Raw genomic sequence first — 21,648 nt, 5'->3', positions numbered from 1 at the left:
ATATGTGTGTGTGTGTGTGTGTGTGTGTGTGTGTATGTGTGTGTGTGTGAGAATCAGACACCAAGAAAGAAAGCAGACACCCAGCTGAGTTCCTCAGAAAACAACATTGGAGGAATAAAGTTGACTAAGAGGCCATGTGTGGTTTTCTTTCTCAAGATCATGACGGTGTATTCAGCTGAATGAGCATGTGTTACTGTGTGTGTGTGTGTGTGTGTGTGTGTGTGTGTGTGTGTGTAAAGCATTTGGGTGTACACATTACATCAGGGTTGGACCGGGACAGAAATTCATCCCTGGACTTAATCGTTAATCGCTGAGGGGGGTGGGGGTGTTAGCGGTGGAGGGGGGTGTCAGAAAGGATTGAAACTTCTCGTTTGTGATTGCCGTACACACACGCTCTCACAGACACACACACAGACACACACACACACACACACACACACACTCACACACCTGGAATGACAGGTAGACAGAGAGAGCAGGTAAAGACACCGACGGTCCACCGGCCCGCCGCTGCCAGTCCGACACTGCATGACGTCAGGATGCTCAGCAGCTTGTGTGGAACAGCGGGTCATTGTTGGGATCGCACACCAGCGTCACTCCCAATTCTCCTTAAGCTGTTTCAGCTGCAAGAAACTACCCCAGCTAGTTACCCCTGGCCGAGAGAGAGAGGGAGAGAGGGAGTGGACTTTAACCTTCACCATTGGCTTGAAATTGGCGTCTGACATCCTCTAAATCATTCCTCGTCCACGCATTTCACACTCTTTATCCTTACTCAAAACATAGTCGAGGAGGAAAAAAAAGAAAAGAAGTGCACAGCCGCTGCTTTTAGTCTCATTTGTGCACCAGACTTTGGAGAGCGACTGGAGCAGAATGTGTTTTGAAATGTTTGGGTTCACATGGTTTATCTTGCCAGAAATGAGAAAAGCACTCGCGGTAACGGTGCTCCTTCCAGAAAATTGAAAACGAATAAAACATGTTCGTATTTGTACAAAATCAGATCAAATTAGACTTGATTTAGGTGAGTAACCAGAGGCCAACAACAGCTATATATACTGGCAAACTGCACACGGTGTTTAACATCTACTCTACTCTATATATTTGCTTTATATTGTGTGAGTGTTCAGCAGGTATCTGGGCTTATTTAACTGTTTTCCTTTTCCCTTCTGCAGATGATGACAAGAAGCAGACGGACTCTGTGCTGGAGAGCTTTGAGTATTTCCATGAGAAGGGCAAAGAGAAGGAGGACGACCTCCACAAATCTTACAATGACAGATCTTACCTGAGCTCTGAGGACATGGGGCCCGGGGAGAGTCGCACCGGTGAGCAGCAGCACTTTGTTAGACAATTGAGACACACCACGAACACAAGGAGCACGACATTAAATAACAAACAAAAAACAGGAATGCTTATTATGGCATGTGTTTAAAATATCTTAAAATCCCTCCCCCTGCAGATTTTGTAGCCGTGCTGACGGGAGGTACAGACTCATGGAGCTCCAGCGGTGTTGCCAGAGCTCGCTTCTCTCTGACCCGAACCAGCCTGGCCTTCTCCATCACATACCAGAGGTAAAACACACCGTCTGCCGGAGCTGAAATGTCTGCTCCGAATGAAATTTTTTTTTTTGGGAGTTTTAATTCAGCGGCGCTCATCCTGACTTCCCGGCTCCTCGAGCGTTTATCTGAAAACAAACTTGGAAGAGTTTAGAGCAGCAAATTTAACTAATATGTTCAGATTTTTCTGCTGTTTGAAAGGTAACAATACGGAGTTATTAACCTATGTGACCCTTTCTGTTTGTCTCCCTTTACTTTGCAGGATGAGCCGCCCAAGTAAAATAGTCTTCCTGGATTCAGATGGGACCACTGCCTTTGAGTACAGGGTTCCCAAGGGACAGTCAGACATGGTGAGAGCCACTGTCACATAAACAGAAAATAATCTTTCTTCCGTTGGTGTTGTTTTTGTTACGTGTGCATGTGTGTCTGTGTATTTCCTGAGAGAGCGAGAGAGAGAGAGATGAAGTGTCGGTATGATAAGTGGTCTCACATGCTCAAAATCTGACTTCGTCTCTCGTAACTCGCCCTGCAATAACAAATGATAAACACACACACACACACACACACACACACACACACACACTGACACTTCCTTCCTTGTGCTTCATTGGCTCTTTGTAAACATCGTAAACTCTGATTGTGCGACTGCGGTTAATGTCGACACTCGCTCACCATCAGGTTTGACGTGAACAAGACTGCGGTTTAATAAAAAAAAAAAAAAGTTGAAAAGATATTATCCTGATAAATCAGAAAACTAATATGTTGGTGTAACAGTAGTACCCATTCATGCAGGTCTACACGCTCCCTCCATCACTACACATCATTTCCTGCCAAAATACACACATCTCCTCATTCCATTTCAGACCCCAACACTCTGCTCAGCGAGGCAGGAGCCCCCTAAATACAGGTCCCAGAAACTGGCCTATTATTATTTTTAGATAAATGTCAGTGTCAAGCACCGGAGGACCTTAGAGAAAACACTCTGGCACAAAAAACGGAAGAGGAGGAGGAGGGGGAAGGAGGAAGGAGGAAGGAGGAAGGGGGTGGGGGGGGTTGAGGGAGTTTGCTGGAGCAAAAACTTTTGGAAAGGGAGAATTTTTCACACGTTACATCACCGCTTAGCAGGGGGACAGAGAGAGTATCGCTAATTAAAATGGAGATTACCCCCGAACTCTTGAGTTATGCGGTGCCGGCACACCGCCACATTTCTTCCCTCCGCTGTCGAGAAGAAGTCGCGGTTTTATGGTTAACGTTTGCGGCCTCGGGGGGGTTGAGAACGCGATCACATGATTTGATGTATTTAGCAGATGTGCGCGTGTTGTCTGTGTCTGTTTGCGCCCATGTTCAGTCCTGTCTTCGCTTCACCTGCCTGTTTGTCTGTGTGTGTGTGTGTGTGTGTGTGTGTGCAGATCTGTGGCGTGTGGAAGAACCTGGCCAAGCCTCTAATGCGACAGCTGCAGTCTGAACAGATGCGCATCCGCATGACTACGTCGACGAGCCGGCGAGAGGAGGTGGAGGGGAAGATCATCAAACACAGAGCTCTGTTCGCTGGTGCGTGTGCATGCAGGATATTCTAGCATTTCATTTTGTAATATTCTGCGCGCCTTTGTTTTTGTGTTGCAGCACACAATAAACTCAATATTTACAAATCAGTATAATTGTATACATTCTCATGTAATCTTAAAAAGCCTCGCATGGATTAATGTAGTGCAAAAGTGAGGGCTTTGTTTACAGAGGAGGATTTGTATAACAAAACTGTAAGAGAATACAGACAACTCAGTATGTTAAACGTGCGTGTGTCTCATGTGCAGAGACGTTCAGTTCGACGCTGACATCCGAGCAGGAGAATTCAGGCATGGGAGGCATCGCCATGTTGACGCTGAGCGACACAGAGAACAACCTTCACTTCATCCTCATCCTGCAGGGACTCGTCACACACAAAGACAAAGGTGAGAGAGAAGGGCGGCGGGAAAAGAGAATACGGTGACTCTTAAGACGGAGAGAAACCCGAGGATGGATCATTAAGGTCACAAAAGGTCACAAGCTGTCACAACAAACACTGACCTTTCATTCCTCCTTTTAAAAACTACAGGCTGGGCTTTTGGGATCATTATAAATTACACCCTCATTTATTTGAAATCCTTTTTTTCTTTATTTTTACTTCATGATCCGTTCAAACAACGTGATGGCTTCTTAAGACCTTTTCAATCCAATCCTCCTGTGGGACTCAAGTGAAACCAAAAGTAATGAAACTAATGAGTGAACACAGATTAAAACAAAGCAATGAAGCAAATTTAAATCATAGGCATCCAAAAAATACTAATAAATTAAAATACAAAAAGTTAAAAAAGTTAATAAATAATGCATCAAATTGTCCTTTATTCTATGAAGTTATTTTCCTTTTAATACCTTTCTTTTATTTCTGGTTATTTATTTTATTTCTACTTTTGTTTCTGATTTTACTCACTTCCAAACATCCTTGTTTTAGTATTTTATTATAGTTTTATATAGTTATAGTATTATATTAGTTGTTTTTTTTATTGCTTTTATTCTGTGTGCTAAACAAGTCCTATTGATGACTGATTGATTGATTGATTGATTGATTGATTGATTGATTGATTGATTGATTGATTGATTGATTGATTGATTGATTGAATGAAACCAATCCAGATAAATAAAACCAAAAAGTGGGGTGTGCCTTTCTATCTCAAATCCCTTTATAAAAAGGGGTACGAGAAAATGAAACAAAATGCACCTTCAACCTCTAAAACCTTCTTCAATCATTGAATTTGAACAGTTGATTATTAGTAAGTATTGATGAGAACTGTCTCTCTCTCTCTCTCCTATCAGAGCCTCTTGTGGTGCCCATCCGAGTCCAGCTCGTGTACCGCCAACACGTCCTGAGAGAGATCCGAGCCAACATCACCTCTCACGTGAGTGACGACACACATTTACCTCTGAGTCTACGCTTTGATAAACACCGGCTTTTCAAGATGGCCGCCAATCATTTTTTTCGTATTTTCCTGCAAATTGTTTCGGAAAAAAAAAAACAGCTGATCAACATGTGAAGTAAGTGGTGAGGTTTTAGGGAAAAGTGTTATCTTGGAGGAGTAGGAGGAGGAGGAGGAGGAGGAGGAGGAGGAGCAGTGTTGTTGTCGTCGGTTAGGAACATATGACACAGCAACACACACACACCCCCCTCCCCCTTCTCCTCTCCTCGTCTCTCCTCTCCTCTCTGAGAGACGGATGTGGTTTGGTCACCACATCCCCAGCGCTGTTGTTGCCGCCGCCGCCGCCGCCACTCTGATCACAGCTAGCTAACCTGAGACGTGTCAAGAAGTAGAAATGGATGGAGAGAAGAGTGACACGGGGAGGGATAACAAGAGGAGAGAAAGTGTGTGAGCGGAGCTTTTGCAGGAGACAGATGTGAGCGAGGGATGAGAGACACAGAGGAAAAGAGGGGAGGGAGGGCGGTGGAGGGGATGGACTGCGTACACACTCCGCACACATGTCAGTGGTTAGTGGTCTGTGGGCTGAGATGGATGGAGGGAGGAAGGAGGGAAGAAGAGGAGGAGGAGGAGTGATGAAAAGCGGGTCTGTTTTTAATTCTGCCAGGAATTGCATGAAGGGCCGATGCGCTCCTTTCAAGCCGAGCGCTGAGAGAGACTGTCCGTGAAAAATATGTGAAAGGTTTGAGCTCGGCAAACACGACCTCTGCGAGTGTCCCCCGAGCGAGACGCCGAAACCAAACCGCTGACTCATCCCCCAAGTCCGGCTGAGTCACGGCGGCCTGTAGCACGCAGCACTCTCAGCTGAAAATGATGCGACTCTACAAAAAAAAAAAAAAAAACACACATAGACAAGAATTTGATTCTTAAAATGTGTGAAGTGTTTTTTTTTTTTTTTTTTTACTGGACCAATAATCCTGACTGTTACAGCTCTGCCTGATTTACACAAGACCCCAATATATCCTTACTCGCCTGACTTCTCCCTCATTATTCTCTCCATTCATTCTCCCAAATACGAGTCACCCTCGCTCTCCCCCTTCTCTCTCCCCCTTCTCTGTTTTGGCTCCTCACCGCGTGGATTTATGGTACATGTATATTTATATTGAACCGAGGCCCCGAGGTCATAAAAGTAACATTTCTTCAACACGCTCGTACATCTGTCCTATTAATCCAGCATTTCTCAACGTCCCGATCCTGCCAGAGTCCAGTCGGGCCTGCTTGAAATTAAACTCTACTCAATATGAAACGTGTTAAGGCAATGCGGGCCATATTTTTTGCCCAGGGTTCAGGCATGCACTCATGAACGCGGTGATTTAAAATCTGTGTTTTTTATGTATAACAACTGTCAGTGTCTGTAATGGATTCTGACATTGTGATGCTTTTGTGATTGCTGAATTAATCTCATCAAGAGGAGACTTTACTGTCCTGGGATCTATTTTGCTCTTGGGGCTCAGCTTGTTTTTGTTTGGTATAAACTGATGTGACAAGTTCATTTTAGTTGGAAACAAATCTGCTCTGACTTTTTTTTTTTTTTTAAAGCTTCATATGGTCTCTGTCCATGTGTTGTTTGATTATAGATCAGGTCTTGGTTCTATATTAATACTGTGAAAGTATCAAAGCCTCAGTCCACAGAGAAATGCACACAGCCTGTATTTAGAAACTGAGCCTTAAAACCAGCCGTCAGCACTTCCTGTAACTTTGTGATGTCACAACTAGGCAGTCAGTCATGCCCTAAGCCCCGCCCACCTGGACCCACCATCCAAACCTTGCAGGATTTGGTTTCTCTGAGTTTTTTTTTACCTGAAATCTGCTATATTTTTATTCAGTCACTCAGAAAACAGTCAGCCAATCAGAAGAGAGGCTCAGAGCCTCCTCTCTTCTGATTGGCTCACTGACCTGTTGTTACTGGAGCTCCAGAGAGAAGCCTGAGAGAGGAGATGTAAAACCACATCAAGATGGTTTTTGGTTCTTAAAACCACAAATATATCTTCTTATGGATCAACACTTCAACATAAAACACAGGAGAAGAAGAAAATATGGAGCTTTAATTACGTTGTTGTCGACATAAAACTTTAATTTCTGGTGCTGAAAAGATTTTTGTTCACACTGGAACAGAGTTTTGTATCTTAACTGTTTCAATCTGCGCAGGATCCAGATTTTGCTGAGGTGCTGACAGACCTGAACAGCCGCGAACTCTTCTGGCTCTCTCGCGGTCAGCTGGAGATCGCCGTGGCGACAGAGGACCAGGATCCCCGACAAATCTCCGGATTCATCACCGGCAGGAAATCTTGTGACAGTAAGTGACCCCCCCCCTCCTTTCCCTCCCGCCTTCATGCTAACAAACTACCTTCACACGGGTGACAGACATGAAAGCTTTCAGCGAGTCGCTGCTCGATGCCGTAGATACAACAAACACGGCGGTCGCTATGAATGGGCTTTCGCGTCGCAGTTGGTTTGTGTTCGGGCATCTGTGGCTGTTTTTGTCATTGTCCTCTATAAATACTTCTTTTTTTTCTTCCTGTCTCCATCCTTTCAAGTCTTATCGCTGGGGGGAGCCATGTTTATAGACCTTCTGTTTGACTTGGTGGCCCACCAAGACTGTGTATGCATGTCCGTGTGTGTGTGTGTGTGTGTGTGTGTGTGAGAGAGACACGGAAAGACAAGTAGTTTCAGGAATGTTGTGGACAGCCCAATCGCCTGAAACCGTAAAAAGCACGCACACATGGTCTTTTTTCACGGGATGCATACTTGAAAATGAACATCGAACACCAGCGCCATGAAACACTTTTCATTGCACAACATGAAACAAATATGTGCGTACAAACACACGCAAATATGCATAAAGATGTTTTTTTTTTGTTTTGTTTTTTTCGAAAAATCTTTCTCACACACAAACACACACACACACACACACACATGCACGCACACATGCACATGCACGCACACACGCTCTCTCACACACTGGTGCTGCCAAGGTCACAGTCTGCTGGACCTGACTCTCCATGCTGGTGTTCCATTGCTGTGATTAACAGCTTGACGTTATGTGTGAAGAATTCAAACCTAACACACTCCTTTCCTTCCTTTCCTCCCTCTCTTTCGCTCTTTCGGTTCACCTCGTCTTGTGTGTATCGTTGGCGTCCTTCCTCCTCTCTGGCTTTTTTCTGTCTCCGTGTCATTTCAAAAAATTCTTCTCTGCACTTTTTTCTCGTCCGTCTCTGTTACTCATTCCCTCCTGTCCTCTCAGCTCAATCTTTGTAAGCCTACTGCATTCAACAAGGGTTACCTCATTCTAAGGCTTAACCTTGGGTGGGTTTTTAGTGTGTGTGTGTGTGTGGTGTGTGTGTGTGTGCACCAGTCAGCGTTTCAACATGTATGTTTTTGGCTCAAGGTCTCACACAATTACACAAGCAGAAACGCCTCCTGATTAGTGCTTCAATTGAATCTGTCCCCTCAATGACTCTCTCTTGGTGAAGGGATGACATTATGGGCATGTGGCTTCAGTGTGCGTGTGTGTGTGTGTGTGTGTGTGTGTGTGTGTGTGGCTGCAGAACGTGAGGGAATGTAAACGTCCCCTCCGTCAACCAACCAGCAAATTTTTAACATGACATGAAATCGTTGCCTCATCTCGCATGCTGTCAGGCTCCACTACAGTTTAAAGGAGGGAAACTCCGAGGGGAGAAGCGATGGGTTTCAGATAAGTAACGTGAGCGGGAATGAGCCTGTTTTTTTAAAAATTATTTCTATCTTTTTTATAATAATCTGTCTTTGTCTGTTTCAGCTATTCAGAGTGTGATGTCCAGCGGTGATGCACTGACGCCGGGGAAGACGGGAGGCGTGGGATCGGCCATCTTCAACCTCCACGACAACGGCACGCTGGACTACCAGGTGAGGTCATGGTCACTTTTAGGAGCGAGATTGTTGTCTATCAGACTTTCTTTGGGGGATTCAGTAGATTCACAAAAGTCCACTGTAATTATTTATTCTTATGTTCCACCATTAAGGTTAATTGTGGTAAAACTGTCATATTTACTGTGTCGTAGAGGCGTGACATTGTTGGAAACCCAATTTTCCACCAGAAAAACTTACAGTAAAAACTTTGGACTCTAACCCCTAACCCTTAAAAATAATTGGGATTAAACTGAACAAACAGTGATAAAACAAGGCAGAAACATTGAATTAATTTCCCTTTTTACAGATGTCAAATTAAACTAATCAAACTCACCCATACCCATAACTAATCTCTAGTTAAACAACCCCTCCAGGCACGTTTTCAGACCTATAAAACTAAGCTTTGAGTAATAATTTCTGTCTGATTTTCCACAGAAAAGTTTAATTACCTTGTTAAAAATTCTTAAAATGACATCTGCTTCTCCCTCATTGAAAAATGCAGAATTTCTCATCATGCACGTACTTTTTTGTTTTCTGCATCGCACTTGTGTTGAGTGACATTTGGAACCACGACAACTTCCAATCCTGTTGCAGTGTCACAAATCCTCGAATGTGAAATCAGATTTCTGGTTTCACATCACGGTGAATTTCAAACGTCCAAGTGAAAAGAAACGGAGGGGATGTAACCATTTCATGTCTCACCTCCTTCCTCCAGGTTCAGGTTGCAGGTCTCACCAGCGACGTGGTCGGCCTCACCATCGAGCTGAAGCCGAGGCGGCGTAACAAGCGCTCGGTGCTGTACGACCTGACGCCGGAGTACAGCAAGGCCACGGGGCAGGCGGCGGGCAGCTGGAGCCGCATGGAGGCGCGACACATCCACATGCTGCTGCAGAACGAGCTGTTCATCAACGTGGCCACGGCGCACAGCCAGGAGGGGGAGCTGAGGGGGCAGATAAAGGCTCTGCTCTACAGCGGCCTGGAGGCGCCCAGACACGGTGAGGAGTGATGGAAGCGGGGGACGGAGGGAGGAAGGAGGGGGCTGTGGTGGGAAGGAGTTTTGTGAAATTCAAGAAACACACGAAAACACATGGAACTGCTTTATAAATGTGCAGGATCCGCTCTCACTTTAACTCGCTTTATTTCATTTTCTCCCTCCTCCAGAGCTGCCCACGCCTCTGGCCGGTCACGTCGTGTCTCCGCCTGTGAGAACCGGCGCCTCCGGGCACGCCTGGGTGTCCGTGGACAAGCAGTGTCACCTGCATTACGAGATCGCCGTCGCGGGCCTCAGCAGGGCCGACGACCTCGCCGTGAACGCCCACCTCCACGGGCTGGCTGAGATCGGAGAGATAGACGACAGCACCGCCGCGCACAAGAGGCTGCTCACCGGCTTCTATGGATCACAGGTACTCGGGTGTAAACACAGAGAAACTACATGCACAGATGTACAGAAAATACTTTAAATAAATCACATGGAAACACATCCTCACCTCCTCTCCTCTCCTCCAGGCTCAGGGAGTATTAAAGGACATCAGTGTTGAATTACTGCGACACCTGGACCAGGGAACAGCTTTCATTCAAGTCAGCACCAAGCTCAACCCCCGAGGAGAAATACGAGGACGGGTATGTGAAGAAAAGCCACGAAACCAACACTTTAATTTCATTTTACACATTTGAATAACACGTTTATCCACATGTATTCACCATAAGTGAAGATATTAAGCTGACGCATTTCTTTCTTCACAAAGGTTTAGTTATTTATTTAGATGTTTTCATATATTCGTTTCTTAATTTGAGGCAGTTTCTCCTGTAAAATAGAACAGGCAGCGTCCGACACCTGGGCTCTGAGAGTCCAGAGGTTTTAGAGCCACAGATCCTGATGTGGACAAATACTGAGGGACACAATGTGGATATTTTTTTGGGACAAAAACCATTGGAAAGGAGGCAGAAAAACTTTTACTATCACAAAACAACAATTTAATCAAGAGTAACACAATAAAATTTTGATGACATTTTGATGCTATTAGCTCTGAAGACAATTACACATTTGCAATTTGAGTTTAATGTTAAATTAAAACAAATGTCTTTAGATTTTAAAGTTGTTGCATCATGTAACTGTGAGCGTCTCAGAGCCAAGCCAAAGAAAAAACAAAAAGAAATTCACTCCCACTCTGCAGATTTTCCAAATCCTAAACATGTTAAATCAGAAGATTAGATTAAAGAAAGAAGAAGAGGAGGGGGAGGAGGAGGAGGAGTAGAGTCCTCTGGGCCTCCTTCAACCATCTGAGTGTTTATGTGTCTGTGTGATTGCTCACTTATCGCTCACCGGCCCACACAAACACACACTTTCACTGGCAGGTGCTGTCTGCCTGCGGAGACTTTGTTGAAAAGTAAAAAGTTTTATTGGGGTTCAGAAAACACACAAACGCAGACCACACTCGCCCACAAACCTATTTGCAGCTTCGCAGGTGCACCGGTTTGATGAGCTCTTTGTTCAGCGGGGTCCAGCTGTTCTAATAGCAAACAGGACCGACACATAAACAGCCATCTGCTGCGGGCGCGCACAAACGCTTCACTTAGGGACAATTAACGAGTCAGCTTGATACCTGCCTGCAGTCAAGGTGTGTCTGACGAATCTCTGATGTCCTAACCGTCTCTTCTCTCCTTCCTCTTCCCCGACACGCTTCCTCTCTCCAGGTCCACGTGCCGAACAACTGTGAGTTCGGGACCAGAGGGGACGTGGATGAGGCCGAGTTTGACGACCTTTTTGTGAAGGACCCGGAGGAGCTGAAGAAAGACCCTCACACCTGCTTCTTCGAGAACCAGCACCACGCTCACGGCTCCCGCTGGACGCCCAGCTACGACAAGTGCTTCTCCTGCAGCTGCCAGGTAAAGACGACAAACAGAGGCAGCGACCGAGTGTTGGTTTAAAACCCTCTGAGCTCGAAGGGTATTTTCTCGATTTCTGGTTCATTTCTTACATTTAAAAGGTTGCATATGACATCATACCCAAGTGTATATATCAGAACAATCTCAGCTCTTTCTATAATGAGGCCCCTTCTTCATCCTCTTCATCCTCTTTGCGCTGTGTGCAAAAAGATAATTTGGCCCCAAATGCTGCAAAACTGAAGCCCCGTTTGTGAAATTCTCCAAACCTTTACTGATGTGGATGAATTGAAATGGGTTTACCAAAGTCTTAGGTTCTTAATAAATAGTGCAATATATGAGTGAAATAGTAGATAAATGTACAATAAATGCTTCAAATGAGATTTTCTAATATCATGGAGTGGAGGTGTGTCCCTCTGCTTTAATTTTAGAGGCCTGTTTCGAGGCCTTCAAGCTCCGGCGTTGAGTCATGTACAGTCATGCAAGAATATGAAACAGAAAATGGAAAGTCAACAGATTTTAACAAAAGTCAAACCATATTTCTCCTCCGTATTATCGCAGATATATTAACAGAAACATCCGTCGACCTTCAGAGGTTTGACCAGCAATGATGCATGTTTTCTCACAAATAAAACTCACATTTTTCCCTGCAGAAGCGAACGGTGATCTGTGATCCAGTCATCTGCCCGGTGTTGACCTGCTCCAGGACCATCCAGCCTGAGGACAAGTGCTGCCCCGTGTGTGACGGTGAGACCCTCAAGAGATTTTTTTTTTTAAAGCTGCACATGAGATGTATCAGTGTTTGTCGTATCGTGTTTTATAGTAGATATGCTGATTTGAGTCCTTTGGACGTTTTATCCCTTTTGGGTGAAATCCCAGTTTTCCCCGCAGAAATCATAAAGTTGAAAACTAATTCTGCTTTTATGTCTCCATTTCCTTTTTCCTGCGCAGAGAGGAAAGAGCCCAAGGACATGAAAGCTCCAGAGAGAGTGGAAGAACATCCTGAAGGTATGTACCACCTCCCCCCCCCCTGTCTCCGACTTGGCTTCTTCTTCTTCTTCTTCTTCTTCGTTTTTCCTCTGAAGCCCTCTTTTTTTCTCTCTTTTATTGTGCTTTTTCATACTTCTGCTTCTTTCTTTGAATTTCTGCCTACAGTTTAAAGTTAACTCTGAATCATTCAGGCATTTTCTTACCGACTGTCCTCAGTAACCTTTTTTTTCCCCTCTCCCCCTCTCTCTCTCTCTCTCTCTCTCTCTCTCTCTCTCTCTCTCTCTCTCTCTCTCTCTCTCTCTCTCTCAGGTTGTTACTTTGAAGGAGACCAGAAGATGCATGCCCCAGGAACCACATGGCATCCCTTTGTACCTCCCTTTGGCTACATTAAATGTGCTGTCTGTACTTGCAAGGTAAATATACACCAATAAACCAACTCACATCTGGCTGGATTTACTTTCCAAAAGCCCTTAATGGATCATTTATCTTGTATTAGACTCCAAAGAAACTGGGGCATAAATACATTTCTCATCAGTTCTTTCTTGGGGATTGTTCAGACTTTTCAAACTATTTGTCTGGGGGGGTGAAAAAAAAGAATAAGTCAGCTAATCTAAATCTGCTGCTGATGCTACATCATCTTCTTCTTCGCAGGGATCTACAGGGGAGGTGCACTGTGAGAAGGTGACGTGTCCCGTGTTGACCTGCAGTCATCCCGTGAGACGTAACCCCTCCGACTGCTGTAAAGAGTGTCCGGAGGAGGAGAGGACGGCGGCGGGCCTGGAGCACAGCGACATGATGCAGGCCGACGGCCCCCGCCACTGCAAGTTCGGCAAGAACTATTACCAGAACAGTGACAACTGGCATCCCTGGGTCCCGCCGATGGGGGAGATGAAGTGCATCAACTGCTGGTGTGACGTAAGTACCACTCACATTACAATACTGCTGGAATTTCCTGAAATAAAATGTAAATTATTGATTATTGAAATCACTTGATGTTTTTTAAAAAGATCATTAGAACACAGATCACAAATCACAGTTCAGAGTTCAAACTAAATTCTTGTAACCTAACAAAATAAAAGCGCTCCGATACTGAAGCCACCACTTCAGCAAATATGTTGAACTCGTGGAAGAAGCCTCCTTGATCTAATTGAGTTTTAAAGCTGCTGTAATCAATATATTTTATATGAAAATACAAAGAAATAACTATGTGTAATGTGAAACGTTTTGTCACCACAGAGAATTACCTTTAGTTCATCAATATGAACCACATCAGCTAAGAGCGGATGTTATTAGACTTAAACACACCGTAAACCAACAGTTTTCTAACATGTATAAACTTTATAAGGTGATAATATGTCAGTGTTGCCCCCTCCCCCAAAAAAAAACAATTAATGCAACTTAAGTATGACAAAAGAGCAAAACTAAATTAATCTTTTCACAATCAATCAGATTGATATCGACCAGTTTCTGGATAAATGAACAGTCTAGCCTGTTCTTCCTCTTATTCTGACACTCCTGTGATGGTGTAAGAAACTCTGTGCTCTCGAGTTTTACATGATTCCTGTCGTACCCTCAGAGTGTCTCTTTTTAACCCCGTGCACCCACATTGTTCATTTTGTCTCTTCTCACCAACCCCCTACTTCCTTCCTTCCTTCCTCTCTCCTCCTTCCACAGCACGGTGTGACCAAGTGTCAGAGGAAGCAATGTCCAGTACTGACCTGCTCCAACATCACCCGTCAAGAGGGCTCATGCTGTCCTGAATGTGTTGGTGAGCAACGCACACGCACACACACGCGCACACACACACACACACACACACACACACACACACGCACACACACACACAAAGCGCTGCCTCAGGTAGCTGCTAACGTGGCTAAAACATTTGAAGCTAACCACCGGTATCAACGCGACACAAACATCTTACTGCTCGTGTCTTAATTTGGATTTTTCTGTTTCCCCACAGACTCCAAAGAGGAAGACGACCTGATGATGAAAGTTCCAGACAAAAGACGAACCTGGAGACACTGATCTGTGGGGAGACGCATACACAGAAAAACCCATTTCTACCCATTGAAACCCTCACCCTCCCAGATGGACCCGAACCCAGAGCCGTACTGGGTCTTTCTTCCCTCCCACCCACCCACCCACCCCCGTTATCAGCTTCAGGATTGTAATGAACAGAGAAGAGCGGAGACAGAGGAATATTAAATAATAATAAAATGAACAGACTCATTGAGTGAAGGGATGAAGCTACGAAGAGGACCAACCAGACTTTATAAACCTGCTGCCTTTTTGCTTCCCGCCTTTCATTTCTGCTGGATTCTTTTTTATTTTTTCTCAGTTTTTTCACAGCAGCTCAACAGGACAAAAGGTGTAGATGTAGATATAGATATATATGTAAAAAAACAAACAAACAAACAAACAGAAAACACAGCTGGTGATTGTTGTGAATGGGATTCTTGTGCTGTTGATGTTTGGGAGCTGGATTTTAAAATGGTGAATGTCGGTCAGACTGTGCGAGTTGTTGTTGTATTTCATTGACAGGGCTTCTTCTTGAAGTGCAGCCATAGCTACTGTAGCTCTCATCGCTCTCACTGGACGTAGTCAGGAAAGTGTTGCTTAGACTGTGTGAATGTGTGAGTGTTGATGTGTGTATGTGTTTTATTTTTATTATTTTTTTTAAAAAACAGAAAAGAATATGACTAATCAGCAATACAAGAGAAACACAATAAACTTAAAAAAAAATACTGTTACTCATTAGCTGTAAAAATATAGTTCCACTTGATATCACTCGTGTCGGCGTAAGGATCAGGGGTGTTTCACTGGGGGAGAAGTTTGTCTCGACTTGCTGCCGTCTCAGCGTGACACTAACAAACACGAGCTTCGTCTTCACCTCCTGTTGATCTCATTTGCTTCTCTGCTTCGATTGTTCCTATTTCTGTTTCAAATTAAGTAATATTTTTATGGATTTTCTATCGTTGTCGTTTATGAATATGGAGCTGGTTTGTATTTTGTATTTATTGAATGGTGTGGAGACAAAATAAAAAAAGATGTTTGTCGGTAAGAGAGGGAATGCCTGTGGGTTTGTTTTGGACGCCGCCGCAAACCAGCTTCCACTAATAATCCCTCCCTTGTTTCCCTCTCTGCATTTATATCTTTGTTTTTCATCTGGATTTTAAGTTTTCCACTCTTCCACTCTCTCACTCTCTCGCTCCTTCTCTGTTTCTCTTCCCTCACGGTTTTTCACATATGGAGCCGTGATTACAGAGGGATGACAGGCCAGACTGACCCGACTTAATCCTTTGTTTCTGTTTCTCCATTGTTCTGTCTTTACCTCTTTACGCTCTTTAGCGATTCCCTTCGTCTCCTTCCACACTTTTTTACTCTTATCTGTAATTTTCTCCTGTTTCTTTTCTTTCCTTGTTACATCGTTCCTCCTCTGATTTCCTCACTGTCTTGTCATTTCATTTCCTGTTGTCCTTTTGCCATTTCTTCTCTTTTTACACAATATTTTCCTTTCCTGTCTTTCTGTTCCTGTCCTTTTTTTCCCCTCCTTCTTTCCTTTCCTTTCCTTTCCTCCTCAGACAGTCACCACATGTGTTCTGCAATGTTTTGTCCCTTACATATTTCCCCATGTACACACACACACACGCAGAGTGCAGACAGACTGAAGCATAAACACATATGCGCAGATGTACACATGTACAAACGCCTGAATCAGAAACACACACATTGCCAAAGGGCAAGTAGAATTCTTTCAAATACACACACACACACACACACACACACACACACACACACACACACACACACACACCCGTCTTACTATATTCGTGGGGGCCTGTCATTGACACAATACATTACCTACCCCTTTACCTTAACCTGAACCTGAATCTAATCCTAGCCCTAGAACCAAATCCTAACCCTCAAACAGCCATTTAAACTTGTGGGGTCCAGCTTTTTGGTCCCCACAAAGCTGTGAGACACCAAAAGTATAGTCCGCTCCAGGTCTTTGGACCCCAGGAATACAATAAAACAAGCACACAAACACAAATATATATAATGTATATATATGTAGATCTACTACTGCGCTCTGCTGGCCAAAACACAGTACTACGCCAAAGGTGCTGACCAGCTGGTTGACGCTGCTTCTACCGGCACCTTTTGACCTCTCCCAGGCACAGAGCAGAGTCTTTGTGTGTAAATGTGTATGCATTCACACTAAAGACATGTTGGAAAGTCATCATCAGTGCAGCAGGGAGCGGTGTAGGAGGGTGGGGGTTGTCAGAGCCGGAAGGTGGAGGTTAAAGGTTAAGCATCCTGAGCTACAGTCTGTGGAAGACTATGAAGAAGCATGAGACATGTACCAGCCTGAGCCCTGCACCTGCACATCTGTTTGACTTCTTGTGTGTAGGTGTGTGTGATTCTTGCTAATGCAACAATTGCATTTCAGAGCAGTCTCACAACTACTACTCTGAACATTTGAACATTTTTGTTATGGTATTCTCTTCATTCTAGCGTGAATGCTAAATTGTGAAATGTTTTTTTTTTAGCATGGCAGAGGTTTATTGAAAAGAAAAGGCAGCTCACTGACACCTCCTCAGATGTTTGTTTAGTTTGCTGCTGATATAAAACATTTGACCACCACTGTGGTGACTTATTCTGCTTATTTATTACTGTATTTAAATTTAAATCAGTCGCATGTGATGAACTGGACTCTGGTCCCTCTTCTTCTTTGTGGTTGAAGAAAAACAGGACGCAAAGCAGTTCACAAACACTGAAAGTCACTCACGAACATCATGAAACTTATTCATTCCCTCACGCACTCATGATGCTGTCTACAGATGATTAACACTTTAATAGTCCCACTGAGAAAATAAAGCAGTGGGAACTTCTGGGACTCATGTGTCCTCTTCTGCTTTACAAACCATCACCAACACCCTGTGGGGGTGTCAACAGATGTTCTTGTGCTTGAATTTGGCTTTGTTGAATAATTAGTACCAGTATCACCCTGTTTTACACAATTATCACTTCATCTTTATTGCCTACATCTAAAAATGTAACATCGAATTTATCACAGACTGTTTATGATCAGAAAACTATTCTTACCCCAAATGAAAATTAAAAAAATGTATATATTACAAAGTTTACATTTTCTTTTTCTGTGTTTCTCTTACAACAAATAGTGTCCAACTGTCAAATTTACACTACAAACAACTAGTGGGGAAGCATAATTACCAGAAAGTTTGGGCGCTTTGTGTGCTTGTCATTTGGGGTGCGCATGAGAGAGTGCTACATGCATGTTCCAGGACTGGACTTACAACAAAGTTTTAAGCCTAACCGTCACATTGAGCTTACCTCAGCTAACAGGTCTACCTTGCAATCTGATCATGTAACTGGCAGGTTTTTTCTTCAGTTATTGTTAGACTGACCATGATGATGATTTCACACCCAGTCAGCCTGGTCAGGGAGACGGGGACGATGTAGTGGCAGCAGGAGTAGAGGACGAGCCACAAGAGCCTGAGGAACACAAGGGAGAACAGCTGCATCAGTAACTGTGCTTGAGGTTTTCAGGTTTATAGCCTATAACAAGTACAGTTACTACTTCATCATCAGGACAGACTGGACAGTACAGTGACTCACCGTCATCTCTTGAGATACAGAATGGTATTACGAGATGGAACGGGCTGGAGCTAGCTAGTTAGCATGCTAACTTCAGTAGATATCTCAGTGAACACTACATATATGTCTTTGATATAACGTTGAGACTGTAATTTCTTCATATTCATTCTTTTGATAATCTTAGTTGATGTTTGAAAGTTTTTACAAAATATCTACATATTGTTTCTTTAACTGACTTATTTCTCCCAAATTATAAAACAAGACGAGACCCATACCCGAGTCCCAACAACTGCTAACACACACACACACACACACACTTGTCTCTCTATAACTGTGAGGACCTCTCATTGACATAATGTATTCTCAAGACCCTAACCCAAACCTTAACATAAAAACTGTAAAAAGTCTAACCTTAACTTTAAAATAAAGAATTAACCTTCATGTAGCTGTTTAAAGTACAACACCTTTCAGGATTTCAGGAATGTAACTTCCTGCCCTCTGATTGGACTCTGCTTATCAATTGGATTGTCACTGTCCAATCAGATTCAGAAAAAAAAAAAAAAAGTCAAAATTTGTACTTGAAACTTCAGTGTCACATACTGCGTGGGAACTTTAAGCGCTGAGTTTTACACACAGTTTTGTGCTATCATTCAATAAAAATATCACTTTTCAATTTATTCATTTATTCAGCGTCTCAAATTTATGCTTATGCAAACAAATCACTATGGATCAATGTTTCTGTTCTATTCAACTAATTTATTTTACATCATTTTACCATGGAAGTGAGCCATCTTACCAATCAAATAGGATCTTTGACAGAGTAAACTCAAAACCTCCGACACTGTCAGACTTACCTCCAGTACCAGGTGGGTCAGGGTTTGTTTTGTTTGGGGAGCTGCGTGATGAAGAGGAGATGATACTTTGCTCGCGCATCTGTAAAAAGAACCAGCGGTTTGTTATGGTTGGTTCACTGCTGCCATTTTTCTTCTTCATTTTTAAGGAAAATTGCAACCACTTACTGTTTAATTGAATTTTTATATACCACCGCCATCTTGCTAAAACTGGCGCCAACGCTGCCCAATCAACGCATGAGGACGGTGAACGTAGCTAGCTCTCGTTAGCTCTGTGTCATCCCCGCCCCTTCCGGTTCAACCGACGTCTAAAGGTATGAAAACGTTTTTGCGTGTTTGTTTGCTCCCAGTGTGCTTTTTTTCTTGCTGCTGTTATACATGTGACTCTGGTCAAGACTCGACCCAGTCTGGGCCACGATATCCGGTGGTCTGACGAGTTTTGCCGCTTTGTCGAAAAATGCTAACGTAACTCGAATCGATAGCAGATGCTAATGACCCTAAACCGCATGCGCACAACCGCCGAGTAACAAATCTCGACAGGTAGCACAACGTGCCAGAACACATGACTGAGATAAGGTGTGACTGGTGGCATGAGTCCAACAACCAACAATTAGGCCTGGAGCCTGTAAAAATAACTGTTCTTTAGTCGATTACACATCATTTACACAACAGGAGTAATAACATCGTCATTGACACACAGGAGTAAACCAGCTAACATAAACTCTAGAAAAAACATCAGCTGGAAGTGACACAAAATCAATAAACTTAATCCATAAACTGCAGCAGTGTGTGAAGTTCAAGTTACTAATAGATCACAATAATCACACAACATACAGTTCATGAAATTGAAAGCAATTTTGACAAAAATAAAAGGCTTAAATGTCAGATATGTTATTCCTGTGCCCTAGGACAGTTAAGTCTATATTATCTGTCGTAATTTGTGAAGTATCAGCAGTTGTGTATTTTAATAGAATTTATGCAAATGTCAAAAGTGACAAATGAAAATGTGGCACGTAGGAATTGCATTACTCTTTTTGTTGAAACCCCCCCCCCACCCCTGATAAAGAGCTGTTGGGTGTTAATGATGAACTAATGCAGCAGAAAAACATTTATTCTCTGGAAATGTAGAATTGCTTGCAAATGTCATTTTTCTAAAAAAAAAAAAAAAAAAAAGTCAAAGGCTTGCGTTCATAAGTCAGGCTACTGAAGTTATAAAGGCTGAAATTACTTTGAGCCACTGGGTGAAATATGTTACCTCACTAACCCCATGATCTACTATCAGTGTTCATATTACGATAAGTGATAAGATGCTAAGAGACAGGGCTGTGGTAGTTATTCTGATCCCAGTTCACAGCAGAGATGCAGCCAGCTGTGGGAGTCGGTGCAAACCAGTGGGTTTAGGACTGACAGGGAATAAATGACACAAAAATCCACTGCGACATGCAGTATTTAGTGTTATTGGAAATTTTGTGATCTCCTGCTTTTGTATGTCTGACAATTTTTAATCACACAACAGGGATTTCTTGTGAAGTAATATGTTACTGTATATGACTACATTTTGATATATGTGTAACTGTGGGAAACAACAGGGAAATTGCATTTTGTTTAGCCCCTTCATGTTGCATGTTTACAATACTTAAAGCGTGCTTTATGATTTATGATGCACTGATAAATTTAGATTTGCATGTTTGTAATAACTGAACCACTGGCAGGATGATGGGATTGAAGTAGTCACCGTTTTTTCTTTATTAGGAATTTAAAAGTAGAAAAATCTTTTATACAATATATATTCAAGGTGTTGAATTCATCAGAAGGAGTTGGTCGGGAAACCCTCAGACATTCTCCTCAAATACACTGTAGAGGGAGAGTTGGGGAAAATATTAATGAGCCATCAATATTTTATCACTGCTGCCCTCTGCTGTGAGAAGCTGAACCCACATTTTAAATCACAGTATTAAACTGAAGATTTACAGTGTTTAACCGACCATATATACACACGAGCCCTATATAGCATCATAAAATGGTTCTTTAGGCTCGTACCATTGCAACAGCCACAGCAGCCTTTATGGCTCCATAAATAACAGTTCTGAGATGGTTTGAACTGTATTTATGCTGCTGAAATACTGGTTACATGCTCCACTGCTGCAGTTGCAGGGTAAATGCCTTGCTGAAGGGCAGTATGGCAGCAATTTGCTTAAGCCAGTTGTCTAATCTTCAGGCTCCTCAGTCAAACACAAACAGGTGCAGGTGCATCTGGGAGCGGATCAAGGAAAAGTTGCACAAAATCATCCAAAGGATTTTTGACAGTAATTTTCTTGGAAATTCAACTTTTCATGCCTGGAGCAAAGAAAAACCCTCTGGGGTTAAGGACGAAAGTAAAGCACTCGATGCTTTGTAGACGGCCAAATATATAAAAATATATATTATAAAAAACGTAGGTGTGAAATGCTTTGTATTACAGAGGGGAAAGTTTGCTTTTGACATTCTCCCTTCTTCCCCCTCAGTATGACTTTACCTGAAGAGGTCACTTCCACACTTCTGTTACCTTCTGTACTCAGTGTCTGCACATCTTCTATGACATCTGGGATTTTACAGTATTTTCTCTCTCTGCTGTGTTCGTTACAGGTTTAAGGATGTCAGGACCCAAAACACACCATCTGAGGCTCTTCAGAGATTCATTCAACAAAGAAAAAAACACAGAGGTCTCACTTCGATGGAGAAACAAAATCCAATCTGGAGCGGCAAGGAATGAAAGTCCATCAACAAAGCAGGTAAAGAGACACAACTGCAATTAATTGGGTGGGTCACACTGTTCACAAAAAGTGGGAAACACAATGAGGCAGGAAGTAGAAT

The 21,648-nt window shown here is 43.2% G+C and overlaps 1 protein-coding gene across 1 annotated transcript in view; it reads left to right on the top strand.

Moving 5' to 3' along the window:
* The window catches only part of chrd (chordin), a 19,489-nt gene extending 4,103 nt beyond the window's left edge, over positions 1–15,386 (top strand). The window contains exons 4-21 of the mRNA XM_023428357.2: positions 1,170–1,319; positions 1,454–1,565; positions 1,813–1,900; positions 2,960–3,101; positions 3,362–3,499; positions 4,401–4,483; positions 6,707–6,854; positions 8,337–8,443; positions 9,162–9,441; positions 9,608–9,849; positions 9,953–10,066; positions 11,141–11,332; positions 11,983–12,076; positions 12,281–12,337; positions 12,629–12,732; positions 12,971–13,234; positions 13,994–14,087; positions 14,286–15,386. Coding sequence (XP_023284125.1) covers positions 1,170–1,319; positions 1,454–1,565; positions 1,813–1,900; positions 2,960–3,101; positions 3,362–3,499; positions 4,401–4,483; positions 6,707–6,854; positions 8,337–8,443; positions 9,162–9,441; positions 9,608–9,849; positions 9,953–10,066; positions 11,141–11,332; positions 11,983–12,076; positions 12,281–12,337; positions 12,629–12,732; positions 12,971–13,234; positions 13,994–14,087; positions 14,286–14,350 — 2,474 coding nt within the window. The 3' untranslated portion in view covers positions 14,351–15,386. The remainder of the gene's footprint in view (positions 1–1,169; positions 1,320–1,453; positions 1,566–1,812; positions 1,901–2,959; positions 3,102–3,361; positions 3,500–4,400; positions 4,484–6,706; positions 6,855–8,336; positions 8,444–9,161; positions 9,442–9,607; positions 9,850–9,952; positions 10,067–11,140; positions 11,333–11,982; positions 12,077–12,280; positions 12,338–12,628; positions 12,733–12,970; positions 13,235–13,993; positions 14,088–14,285) is intronic.
* The last annotated feature ends 6,262 nt before the right edge of the window (positions 15,387–21,648 follow it).

This window comes from Seriola lalandi, unplaced genomic scaffold, assembly GCF_002814215.2.
Source record: "Seriola lalandi dorsalis isolate HSWRI2012SDOR001 ecotype SW California unplaced genomic scaffold, Sedor1 jcf7180002054874, whole genome shotgun sequence".
NCBI lineage: Eukaryota > Metazoa > Chordata > Actinopteri > Carangiformes > Carangidae > Seriola > Seriola lalandi.
Note: the sequence above shows the minus strand (reverse complement) of the source record. Positions and strands in the feature narration are given on the sequence as shown.